At 42.5% G+C, this 13735-nt stretch overlaps 2 protein-coding genes across 2 annotated transcripts; one reads left to right on the top strand and one right to left on the bottom strand.

The window, feature by feature from the left end:
* The first annotated feature begins 1061 nt into the window (after positions 1-1061).
* Positions 1062-7052, top strand: fuom (fucose mutarotase). Its single transcript, XM_064932003.1, has 6 exons — positions 1062-1244; positions 5528-5596; positions 5915-5985; positions 6078-6176; positions 6256-6329; positions 6784-7052. The coding sequence occupies exons 1-6, from the start codon at positions 1160-1162 to the stop codon at positions 6848-6850; spliced, it is 465 nt and encodes a 154-aa protein (XP_064788075.1). The 5' UTR covers positions 1062-1159; the 3' UTR covers positions 6851-7052.
* Positions 7053-7105: 53 nt separating this feature from the next.
* On the bottom strand, positions 7106-8779 carry si:ch211-217g15.3 (uncharacterized protein LOC368914 homolog). The gene is made up of 4 exons (XM_064932002.1): positions 8674-8779; positions 8479-8545; positions 8324-8361; positions 7106-8132 (listed from the first exon to the last, which is right to left on the bottom strand). The coding sequence occupies exons 1-4, from the start codon at positions 8679-8681 to the stop codon at positions 7460-7462; spliced, it is 786 nt and encodes a 261-aa protein (XP_064788074.1). The 5' UTR covers positions 8682-8779; the 3' UTR covers positions 7106-7459.
* Between the last annotated feature and the right edge of the window lie 4956 nt (positions 8780-13735).

The following is a 13735-nucleotide window of genomic DNA, read 5'->3' as shown; positions in this document are numbered from 1 at the left end:
ACCGACAGACAGAGTGACAACGGAGGAGAACAAGGAGAATCACAAACAGACAGAGTGACAACAGAGGAGAACAAGGAGAATCACAGACAGACAGACAGACAGACAGACAGACAGACAGACAGACAGACAGACAGACAGACAGACAAGAACAAGGAGAATCACAGACAGACAGAGTGACAACAGAGGAGAACAAGGAGAATCACAGACAGACAGAGTGACAGCAGAGGAGAACAAGGAGAATCACAGACAGACAGTGTGACAGATGGACAGACAGTTGTATCTTCAGTGGTGCTTTTTACATGTTGCATTTGTCTTAAACATGAGCTGGTAAAAAGGAGGGCTGTTTCACCGGTCACTGGTTCAGTAAAAGTTGAGAAGCGCTTAGCTTCTACGAATCTGAGAGTGGAAGACTCCTCTCTCGTCTCTAAACATCTTTGTGAACAGTCCCATCACAAATCAGACTGTTGAATAATCTTTATTCGAAAGTACTCTACTTGTCTACCGATTTTTTTTCCTTATGCAGGAGGTAATCTGTGACAAAATATCCACAGAGTAGTGTTTATTAACCTGATTTTCAATATGCTGGTCTGTATGTCAGTTTGTATTTTCAATGCTGATGCAATTTGCACAGGACTTGCACAATACAGTACGTCAACAATGACCGAGTTTAACCGAAGAACAGACCAAAGTTGTCCCATGCAATCAGCTGGCAAACTTCCTACAGCCAAAAGGACCAACAGCACAGACAACCGGTAAATATCATTGTATTCAACATTCTGGCCTGTAGAGACAATTGCATCTTTTTTACAGGGACTTCTTGCAGACTGATTTCTGTGGAGTAACCATGGTAACAGTCTCTGATATTTGGACATAGACACGCTGTCCTATATTTGCCTAGGTTATGTTTCAGTAGCATTACTGCCTGTATGTGTAAGTAGTAGGGGGTGCGCGCTCGCGGTTATGTGGGTTGTTGTGGCTGAAATGCCAGGGCTGAATTTCTGCCCCAGTCCGCCCCTGAAGAGGGGTGTGCCCTCACTGACTGTAGTTCGGCAACCTGTGTTAGACTAATCAAATAGCCTACAAGCACTCTGATCTCATGACTTACTTCCTGGTCGTCTTTTTCCTTCTGTGAAGTGCCTGTGTTATCGAACCTGCTACTATGGTTATTCTGAAAGGAATACCGTCCATTCTGTCGCCAGAGCTGCTGTATACCCTGGCCAAGATGGGCCACGGAGACGAACTGGGTAAATAAATCAGCTAGCTACGCTCGTAAGAGCGAACATGGAACTTATTGGTTCTGTCTGTGAAGGTCTGTGAATGTTGCCAGGTACAGCCACAAGTTCTACACAAACCTGCGCAAAAGGTCTGAAAACGGACACATGTATACAATAAACCCTTTTTCCATAACGTTATCGAGACAATTAAGAAGGAATCTCGACGTAACTTGTAAGGACGTTAGAAGCAAAATTATGTTTTCATCAAAATATGAATTATTGTGAACTATGACATGTCGTAATAAAGACATTTGAATATGTCGCAAGAGAAAAGATAATTGGCCATTGTTAAACTCGCCCGATCACTTTCCGTCGATGGATGTCGATTTAACTCGTTGGCCATATGCCTTACCCCTTGTGCCTTATTGCTTAATCATTGCAGTCAAACGAGTTAAATCGACATCCATAAGGGCTGTTTAGCGGGACGCAATGCAGGGTGACTCTACAGCCGTTGGCCCCGGTGTAATGGCCAGATACCACAAACATCAGGGTGCCTTATTGCTTAACCTGGTTACCAACGTAATTAGAACAGTAACTTTTGTTTTGTTACACCCATGGTATACGGTCTGATATACCACAGCTTTTAGCCAAGCAGCATTCAGGGCTCGACCCCGGTTTTGTAATTGTAAATGCATCTCCTTTGCGCACTATAGATAAATCCGACAGGAGTTTGAGTGATGAAAGTTGGACAGAGAATCTCCAAACCTCTGAGCAAGAAACACTTGGATTAACTTTTTTTTAAACGAATGTTAGGCTATTTTCTGGCAATTCTGCCATTATTATGTGCCAGATGTGAAGACTGCAAAACATTTAGAAATGGCCCATTTGCGAGATTGACCTGTTCAATAGGCATAGGCTACAGACTAAAATCTAGGTTTATTAATGTAATTCAATTTTGCCATGGTTTGCTTAGATATATGCAGGTAGCCTTTAGCCCCTGATAGACCTACATCTTATTTTGGATAGTCTGTAGTAGCCTAGGCAAAATGTAGGCAAGCTGTGAACTGAACGATTTAGCTGCTTGCGTAGTTCAAAATAACACACATTTATTCAATATGAATAGCTTGGCGATTTAGAGGTAAGAAGTGCTTGTGTTTCCCAATAGCCAGTGTTTTACCTGTAGCCTAATCTGACTGACCTTCAATCTAATGCGTTCTAACAACTGATCGGCGGCAATTGCGATAGAGCTTTGATAACTTCCAATTTAATTAACTGAACATGGCCATTAATAGTTGCATAATATAACACAAGGCTACAACAAAAATACACAAAAGTTATAGGCTATTTATTGAATCTGTTTGCCAGCTCCAGGTAGGTTAAGTGTGCTACGCCGTCATCAAGGCAAATGGTGGCTACTTTGAAGAATCTCAAATATAAAATATATTTTGATTTGGTTAACATTGTTTGGGGGGTGACTACATGATTCCATATGTGTTATTTCATAGTTGTAATGTCTTCACTATTATTCTACAATGTAGAAAATAGTACAAATAAAGAAAAACAATTGGATGAATAGGTGTGTTCAAACTTTTGACTGATACTATCTGTATATATATAAAGTGCCTTCGGAAAGTGTTCAGACCCCTTGACTTTTCCCCTATTTTGTTACCTTACAGCCTTATTCTAAAATGGATTAATCAAAATCCTCAGCAAACTACACACAATACCCCATAATGACCAAGCAAAAACAGGTTTTTAGAAATGTTTGCTAATTTATAAATAATAAACAGAAATATTGTGTGGCACATATAGCCACATATAGCCACATTAGCCTATCTGTTTAGCAAAAACCAAGCCATGAGGTCGACGGAATTGTCCATAGAACTCCGAAACAGAATTGTATCAAGGCACAGATCTGGGGAAGGGTACCAAAAAAATGTCTGCAGCATTGAAGGTCCCCAAAAACACACATTCTTAAATAGAAGAAGTTTGGAACCACCAAGACTCTTCCAAGAGGTGGGAGCCCGGCCAAACTAAGCAATCGGGGGAGAAGGGCCTTTGTCAGGGAGGTGACCAAGAGCCCGATGGTCAATCTGACAGAGCTCCAGAGTTCCTCTGTGGAGATGGGAGAACCTTCCAGAATGCCATCCATCTCTGCAGCACTCCACCAATCAGGCCTTTATGGTCGAGCGGCTAGACGGAAGCCACTCTTCAGTAAAAGGCACATGACAGCCTGCTTGGAGTTTGCAAAAAGGCACTTAAAGACTCACAGACCATGAGAAACAAGATTCTTTGGTCTGATGAAACCAAGATTTAACGCTGTGGCCTTAATGCAAAGCGCCACCTCTGGAGAAAACTTAGCACCATTCCTACAGTGAATCATGGTGGTGGCAGCATCATGCTGTGGGGATGTTTTTCAGCTGCAGGGACTGGGAGATTTGTCAGGATCAAGGCAAAGATGAATGGAGCAAAGTACAGAGAGATCCTTGTTGAAAACCTGCTCCAGAGTGCTCAGGAACTCAGACTGGGGCGAAGGTTCACCTTCCAGCAGGACAACAACCACAAGCACACAGCCCAGACAACGCATGAGTGGTTTTATGACAACTCTCTGAATGTCCTTGAGTGGCCCAGCTAGAGGCCAGACTTGAACCCGATCGAACATCTCTGAAGAGACCTGAAAATAGCTGTGCAGCAGCGCTCCCCATCCAACCTGAAAGAGCTTGAGAGGATCTGCAGAGAAGAATGTGAGAAACTCCCCAAATACAGGTGTGCCAAGCTTGTGGCGTCATACCCAAGAAGACTCTAGGCTGTAATTGCTGCCAAAGGTGCTTCAACTAAGCACTGAGTAAAGGGTTTGAATACTTGTGTAAATGTGATATTTCACTCTTTTTTATATATATATAAATTTGCAAAAAATTATAACCTGTTTTTGCTTTGTCAATATGGTTGATTGTGTGTAGATTGATGAGGGGGAAAAACATTTAAGCCATGTTATAATAAGGCTGTAACCAAACAATGTGGAAAAAGTCAAGTGGTATGAATACTTTCTGAAGGCACTGTATATATATATTTATATATATTTTTTAAGAGATTTCATGGCAGCTGGTGCAACTTCGAAGTATCCCAAAAACCAGCAAACCGCAACCAATATATTTTTCTCCCCGACATCATTTTATATAGGCCAAATATTAGGTAAAAGCACTGACATGGCAACCCTGGTGCCGATGCATGTAATCGCGTTATCAGAGGCTCATGATCAGTTACGTCCGAAGGTTGGTTTAATCGAACAAACACTTTTGGTATATGTTTCTCGACAAAGATAATTTTGAGGAGATGGGAATTTCCATTGGATTCGTACTATCGCTGATAGTGTATGTTGCCCATGCGTCGGGCCGTGCGGTGCATGCTGGGTTCTTTGGGACAAGGAGTGCGCTCCTTCAAAGAGTGAGTGGGAGTCAATTGGGCGCAGGGTGGGGCGTTATACATTTCTCCATTCGTTGCCCAGCGCTATAAGTTCCTCCATCTATTTTCCAATAGATTCCTATCTCTTATTTCTCTAATATCTCTGGTTTCGGTAGAAATCAAAAAGGCTACGCTGCGCACTTAACGACGGCGTGTGGGAAGGCAACTATAATAATTTGGCTGCACTCAATTCCTTTGACCAGCAGGTGCCACTTTTTAATGTAATATTTTATGTCGATCTCGTCTTTTACTGTTCTGTACTTTGTCATATGTGTACGTTTTTTTTCTGGACCCCAGGAATGTGCAATAGCTAATGCGAATCTTCATAAACTAAACACTGTGGTGATTAAAGCATTGAGTAATTAACTTATTTTCGACACAATTGGCAATAATGCCTCAATGCTTCAGGAAGCTTCATTTCCCCATCCCTAGTGTCAGTGCAGGTCTAGGAATCCACATTTACCACATGTGGTAATGTTGAATGTGCATAAAGATGGCAGAATTCAAATATGACATCATTGTTTTAGCACTATCCACACTTGAGTTTTTAAACTACAGCGGGTGATATGGTTTAATGTAACAATACAATGTAACAATAAATCAGCATATTGTTTTTTCAAGTTTCCGGAGTCTTGAAGCTAAAATTGGGATCATGTATACATGTATACAATAGTCAATAGAAGACATTACAGTTTTCGTTTATCCCCCATCCAATCAATCTGGCAACTTCTGTTTAAAAAAAAAATGTGTCAACTCATCTCTCAACTCAAACTCCTGGTTACAGATTGAAGTCTCAAACAAGGACAATAAAGAGATACATTGATATATTTGAATTCATTGTCTCGTTACAGTTCTGGCTGATACGAACTTCCCTACCTCCTCCACCTGCACCTGTGGTCCCATTGAGATCCGAGCTGATGGTAGGTGTATAGTTAACCTTTACTTAACCAGGGGAACAGAAAAAACACTCTGGATACTTATGCTGTGTAGTACCGGTATGTAGTATACTTTTTTTTTTTTCCTGGCAAAAATGAAAACACGATGTATGTAAAATATTGTTTGCTATAGCATGGAAAATAATAAATAAATAATTGTTTTCCTAAAGAAGTTAAATCTGCTTTGTGTTTTGTTTCCTTGTAAGTGTTGCCACGATACTATAATGAGTGTCACGATACTGGCCCTAATTAAAGTGTGTGTTGTATTGTATCATATGGTCAGTCTCTGTGATTTTCCTGCAGGTCTAGGGGCTGCTGAGCTTTTGGAGGCCATTTTGAAGCTATTGCCCCTGGATACCTACGTCCCCAATCCGGTAGGTCCCCAGCAACTGGAAATGTCAATATGTCACATCTGGAGAGCTAGCTGGACAGTGACCAATTGTTTTGTGTGCATGTGCGTGTGTAGGCTGCCGTGATGGAGTTGGTGGACAGTGACAAAAAAAGGGGACTAGTCACTCCTGTATGGGATATCTTCAGACAGAAGCTGGCACATGCTGGGGTACAGGTGAGTGGATAGGGGTGAACGCGTGCGCACACACACATACTTATATGTTGAGGAATGTTATGGTGTGTTCTGTGTCCAGGCTCCTCTAGAGAAGGTGGAGAGATTTGCGTTCTATGAACGAGCCAAGAAAGCCTTTGCTGTTGTAGCAACTGGGTGAGATACAGGTTTTTCTCTCTTTGTGTGTGTGTGTGTGTGTGTGTGTGTGTGTGTGTGTGTGTGTGTGTGTGTGTGTGTGTGTGTGTGTGTGTGTGTGTGTGTGTGTGTGTGTGTGTGTGTGTGTGTGTAGATAAATGGGGTGACAGGTAACCTAGCGGTTAACAGCGTTGGGCCAGTGACCAAAAGGTCTCTGGTTCGAATCTCCCAGCTGGCAAGGTGGAGAAATCGGCCATTCTGCCCTTGAGCAAGGCAGTTAACACCCAACAACAACTGCTCCCAGGCTGCCGATGACGACAATTAAGCCAGCCCCCTGCACCTCTCTGATCCGGAGGGGTTGGGTTAAATGGTGGAAGACACATTTCGGTTGAATTGATTCAGATGTGCAACTGACTAGATATCTCTCTAGTTTTGTGTGTGTGTGTTTACTGTGTCCCTCTCTCTCTATAAACAGGGAGACAGCGCTCTATGGGTGCCTGATACTGAAGAAGGGAGTCATCCCGGGTGAACTACTAGATTGACACACAACAATTAATGTTATCGACAGGGCACAACCAAATTTTGCATTACCTAACAAATTACCTAAGAATTTGAGTTTGCATGTTTCTGAGAAACATCTAGATTTTCTTTAAAAATATATATTATTTTAATGTTGATGTCAAGATTCATCTGAAATCTAAAATGCAATGTATCAATTGTAAATAAACAATATAGTGATTTTTCTATTCGTATTCCATGTGAATGATTGTTAAGTAGATGTAAGACAGACATTACAGTAGAGGTTACAAGTGTCTTTAATGTCTTAGAAGATCGACTTATACAGTACTGGTTACTAAACATATAATAAACGGTTAAATCCATACAGTGTGAGTTTATAGACTTCTATAGAGTCACTCCGATGGGCATTTAACCCATTGCTGTATGTACAGCTTTTAACCAAACAATTAATTTTGAAATTCTCAACAAAAATTCTCAAAACCATATTACCATCAGTGAAATAAATTATTTCATTATTAGCATCATTATTTTTCTCATCATAACCAGTATTTGATTGGATGCAGTAGAGCTGTAGCTGACTGTAGAGCTGACAGTCAGTTAGGGGGCAGATATCATGGGTCTTAGGTGTTTAATTAATGATGATGGAGGTAATCCAGGTCCTCCTCTGGTTCTCTGTACATCCTCTGAGAGGGCCGATCGGCAGACTGCTGCCTGTCCTGGCCACTCCCATTCACCTGAACAGGTACAGGCCGGTCACCATGGTAGAGGTCATCCCTGTCTTCCTCTGGCTCACTATGACCCTTGACCTCTGCCCCTACAGCAGAGAGCTCCCCCTGGTGAGGCACGTCCACTTGGTACAGCCCGTCTCCCCTCTTCATCTCTGGATGGTAGAGTTCGTCCCAGTCCTGTTCAGGGTGCTGTGGATCCACCTGGCCTGAGAAGAGATGAGAGATGTTATCTAGATCTATCCCAGCCTCCTGGTAGTACTTGGTGATATCCTCCTCTAGGGGCTCTGTCTGGATGGCCATCCCAACGAAGGTGTCCTCTGGCTGAGATCGGGCTCTGGCCAGGTCAGCATCATGGGTCTGCTCCATGGATGGGTGGTATAGATGGTCCATGTCCTCCTCGGTTGTGGAGTATCTGCCTTGGACTACCTCTTTTTCTACCTTCTTTCTCTTCCCACCTCCCCCTTCCATGTTCTTCCAGATGGGCATGACAGGGTGGATGTCATTGTTAGTGATGTCCATGTCTTCGGGAGCCTCCACCTGCTTCAGCCCCAGATCAAACATCACCTCCTTTTCAGAACTAAAGAGGGAGTGAACAGTGAAGCATTATTACTGGGTGGAGGGAGGGAAAACACATTCAAGGTAAACGGCGCGTTGTCGACCAAGTGCGATTGGATTGCATCCCGGCTTTAGGCTGATACACATTTTCTGCACAGGTCTGAATATTTTATTATATAAGAACCGAACGATAACAGAACAGAGAGGACTCACATCAGAGTCTCCTGGACTGCAGACTCAGCCACTTTATCCTGCAAGAGAGAGAACAGAAGACTGGTGCATAGGAGAATAATAGTACCTAGTACACTGAAGGGAGGCAAGTACAGAAATTGAAGAAAAGTTATATTTATGCAGTCTACGGTACGTACCCGGGACTTGTATGGCTTGGCTGAGTTGCCATAAACCAGTAGAGAGATGCAGATCAACACAGAAATTCTGAGAGGAAGAGAGACATGATGATCAACTGACTATTGATGATGATTATTAACCTGATTAACTGATTCACTGTGTTCTGTACTATATGGCAGTGGTTTTCCTCTGAAAGTACAGGAAGAGGTTCTTACCTGAACATGATGTCTCTGTGAAGTGTTCTTCCTGTGTGTTTCTCAGCTGATATTATAGTCTGGGTGATACACACACCTGTCCTGACACACAATAGATCAAAGGTTGTATAATAAACTCTGATTTCGACCTTTGAACTCACCCAGTTATTCAGTATCATTAGTCATGTTGGCTGTCATGTTGGGGCGGCAGGGTAGCCTAGTGGTTAAACTATTGGACTAGTAACCTGAAAGGTACAAATCTGTTGTTTGGCCCCTGAACAGGCACTTAACCCACTGTTCCTAGGCTGTCATTGGAAATAATAATTTGTTCTTAACTGACTTGCCTAGTTAAATAAAGGTCAAAATAAAGAATGTTTGGGTTGTTTGGCTATGACATTTGAATAGGCTGTTTAGTTTAGTGTATACACCATGAGAAGTCGTCATGTGGAAAAGGAAGTCATAAGCGACATTTTAACCTCGCCATCACCACTGCTACACACTAAAGAGGCTCTAACTGTTCTTAATCTGTGATGGATTTAAATGACAACACACAGGGACAAAATAGTTACACATTACGTGTGGAATGGATTGTATTCTGGAAATATGAAGACATTTATACAAGTCTGACATACTGCTGCTGAAGTTGAATTTGATATTGATATTATTGTTTCTGTCTGACACACTGGGGCCAGCAAGCCTAGCCCAGATTCTGTATGTCAGCATAACAACACAGTGAGATGAATCATTAACCATCTACTATGCTATCTGATGTTACCATGGTCTAATATTCTAACAGCCTTCACCACTGTATCACTGGAGCTAATTACACACACACACAAACATACACATACATAGTTCAACCCCCCCTAAGCACACCCACCAGCCTGGTCTCATAGACTTGATGTAAATGTAAGTCCAGGACACTCAAATGTGTATGATACAGTTGAAGTCGGAAGTTTACATACACCTTAGCCAAAAAACATTCAAACTCAGTTTTTTACCATTCCTGACATTTAATTAATTTAATCTAACGCACAGCAAGCGGTACCGGAGCGCCAAGTCTAGGTCCAAGAGGCCTCTAAACAGCTTCTACCCTCAAGCTGTAAGACTCCTGAACATCTAATCAAATGGCTACCCGGACTATTTGCATTGCCCCCCCTCTTTTACACAGCTGCTACTCTCTGTTGTTGTCATATATGCATAGCCATTTTAATAACTCTACCTACATGTAAACTACCGGTCAAAAGTTTTAGAACTCCTACTCATTCAAAGGTGTTTATTTAGACTATTTTCTACATTGTAGCATAATAATGAAGAGATCAACACTATGAAATAACACATATGGAATCATCTAGTAACCAAAAAAGTTTGAAACAAATCAAAATATATTATATATTTGAGATTCTTCAAATAGCCACCCTTTGCCTTGACTGTTGCTTTATACGCTCTAGACATTCTCTCAACCAGCTTCATGAGGTAGTCACTTGGAATGCATTTCAATCAAAAGGTGTGCCTTGTTAAAAGTTAATTTGTGGAATTTCTTTCCTCTTATGTAATGTTTGTCGTTGGAAGGAGACCAAGGTGCAGCGTGGTAAGTGTTCACGATTCTTTAATTACTCAGAACACCAAACAAAAACAACAAAAGAATAACGAACGTCACGTTCTGCAGGCTTCAGAGAGCTAACAAAAAACAAGATCCCACAAACACCAAAAGGAGAATGACAACTTATATGTGATCCCTAATCAGAGACAATGGTAAACAGCTGCCTCTGATTGGGAACCACACTTGGCAAAAAAACTAAGAAAAAGAAAACATAGAAATAAAGAAACTATAATGCCCACCCTAGTCACACCCTGGCCTAACCAAAACAGGGTATAAAAGCCTCTCTATGGCCAGGGTGTGACATCTTAATGCATTTGAGCCAATCAGTTGTGTTGTGACAAGGTAGGGGATATACCGAATATAGCCCTATTCGGTAAAATACCAAATCCATATTATGGCAAGAACAGCTCAGATTAGCAAAGAGAAATGACAGTCCATCATTACTTTAAGACATGAAGGTCAGTCAACACGGAAATTTTCAAGAACTTTGAAAGTTTCTTTAAGTCCAATCGCAAAAATGGCTCACATCAACACCATTATCCCAGAAACCCTAGACCCACCCCAATTTGCATACCGCCCAAACAGATCCACAGATGATGCAATCTCTATTGCACTCCACACTGCCCTTTCCCACCTGGACAAAAGGAACACTTACAGTGTCTTGCGAAAGTATTCGGCCCCCTTGAACTTTGCGACCTTTTGCCACATTTCAGGCTTCAAACATAAAGATATAAAACTGCATTTTTTTGTGAAGAATCAACAGCAAATGGGACACAATCATGAAGTGGAATGACGTTTATTGGATATTTCAAACTTTTTTAACAAATCAAAAACTGAAAAATTGGGCGTGCAAAATTATTCAGCCCCTTTACTTTCAGTGCAGCAAACTCTCTCCAGAAGTTCAGTGAGGATCTCTGAATGATCCAATGTTGACCTAAATGACTAATGATGATAAATACAATCCACCTGTGTGTAATCAAGTCTCCGTATAAATGCACCTGCACTGTGATAGTCTCAGAGGTCCGTTAAAAGCGCAGAGAGCATCATGAAGAACAAGGAACACACCAGGCAGGTCCGAGATACTGTTGTGAAGAAGTTTAAAGCCGGATTTGGATACAAAAAGATTTCCCAAGCTTTAAACATCCCAAGGAGCACTGTGCAAGCGATAATATTGAAATGGAAGGAGTATCAGACCACTGCAAATCTACCAAGACCTGGCCGTCCCTCTAAACTTTCAGCTCATACAAGGAGAAGACTGATCAGAGATGCAGCCAAGAGGCCCATGATCACTCTGGATGAACTGCAGAGATCTATAGCTGAGGTGGGAGACTCTGTCCATAGGACAACAATCAGTCGTATATTGCACAAATCTGGCCTTTATGGAAGAGTGGCAAGAAGAAAGCCATTTCTTAAAGATATCCATAAAAAGTGTCGTTTAAAGTTTGCCACAAGCCACCTGGGAGACACACCAAACATGTGGAAGAAGGTGCTCTGGTCAGATGAAACCAAAATTGAACTTTTTGGCAACAATGCAAAACGTTATGTTTGGCGTAAAAGCAACACAGCTCATCACCCTGAACATATCATCCCCACTGTCAAACATGGTGGTGGCAGCATTATGGGTTGGGCCTGCTTTTCTTCAGCAGGGACAGGGAAGATGGTTAAAATTGATGGGAAGATGGATGGAGCCAAATACAGGACCATTCTGGAAGAAAACCTGATGGAGTCTGCAAAAGACCTGAGACTGGGACGGAGATTTGTCTTCCAACAAGACAATGATCCAAAACATAAAGCAAAATCTACAATGGAATGGTTCAAAAATAAACATATCCAGGTGTTAGAATGGCCAAGTCAAAGTCCAGACCTGAATCCAATCGAGGATCTGTGGAAAGAACTGAAAACTGCTGTTCACAAATGCTCTCCATCCAACCTCACTGAGCTCGAGCTGTTTTGCAAGGAGGAATGGGAAAAAATGTCAGTCTCTCGATGTGCAAAACTGATAGAGACATACCCCAAGCGACTTACAGCTGTAGTCGCAGCAAAAGGTGGTGCTACAAAGTATTAACTTAAGGGGGCTGAATAATTTTGCACGCCCGATTTTTCAGTTTTTGATTTGTTAAAAAAGTTTGAAATATCCAATAAATGTCGTTGACCTTCATGATTGTGTCCCACTTGTTGTTGATTCTTCACAAAAAAATACAGTTTTATATCTTTATGTTTGAAGCCTGAAATGTGGCAAAATGTCGCAAATTTCAAGGGGGCCGAATACTTTCGCAAGGCACTGTATGTGAGAATGCTATTCATTGACTTCAGCTCAGCGTTCAACACCATAGTACCCTCAAAGCTAAGGATCCTGGGACTAAACACCTCCCTCTGCAACTGGATCCTGGACTTCCTGACAGGCCGCCCCCAGGTTGTGAGAGTAGGTAGCAACACATCTGCCATGCTGATCCTCAACACTGGAGCTCCCCAGGGGTGCGTACTCATTCTCCTCCTGTACTCCTTGTTCAACCACGACTGCATGGCCAGGCATGACTCCAACACCATCATTAAGTTTGCAGACGACACAACAGTGGTAGGCCTGATTACCGACGAGACAGCCAATAGGGAGGAGGTCAGAGACCTGGCCGGGTGGTGCCAGAATAACAACCGCTCCCTCAACGTAACCAAGACTAAGGAGATGATTGTGGACTACAGGAAAAGGAGGACCGAGCATGCCCCCATTCTCATCGACGGGGCTGTAGTGGAGCAAGTTGAGAGCGTCATGTTTCTTGGTGTCCACATCAACAACAAACTAGAATGGTCCAAACACACCAAGACAGTCGTGAACAGGGCATGACAAAGCCTATTCCCCCGCAGGAAACTAAAAAGATTTGGCATGGGTCATGCGATCCTCAAAAGGTTCAACAGCTGCAACATCGAGAGCATCCTGACTGGTTGCAACACTGCCTCTGACCGCAAGGCACTTCAGAGGGTAGTGCGTACGGCCCAGTACATCACTGGGGCTAAGCTGCCTGCCATCCAGGACCTTTACACCAGGCGGTGTCAGAGGAAGGCCCTAAAAATTGTCAAAGACCCCAGCCATCCCAGTCATAGACTGTTCTCTCTACTACCGCATGGCAAGCAGTACCAGAGTGCCAAGTCTCGGACAAATGGTTTCTCAACAGTTTTTACCCCCAAGCCATAGGACTCAGGTACAAGTAATCAAATGGCTACCTGGACTATTTGCATTGTGTGCTTCCCCAACCCCTCTTTTTACGCTGCTGCTACTCTCTGTTTATCATATATGCATAGTCACTTTAACTAAACATTCATGTACATACTACCTCAATTGGGCCGAACAACCAGTGCTCCCCCACATTGGCTAACCAGGCTATCTGCATTGTGTCCCGCCCCCCGCCACCCGCCAACCCCCTCTTTTACGCTACTGCTACTCTCTGTTCGTCATATATGCATAGTCACTTTAACCATATCTACATG

Source organism: Oncorhynchus masou, chromosome 23 (assembly GCF_036934945.1).
Source record: "Oncorhynchus masou masou isolate Uvic2021 chromosome 23, UVic_Omas_1.1, whole genome shotgun sequence".
Classification (NCBI taxonomy): Eukaryota; Metazoa; Chordata; class Actinopteri; order Salmoniformes; family Salmonidae; genus Oncorhynchus; species Oncorhynchus masou.
Note: the sequence above shows the minus strand (reverse complement) of the source record. Positions and strands in the feature narration are given on the sequence as shown.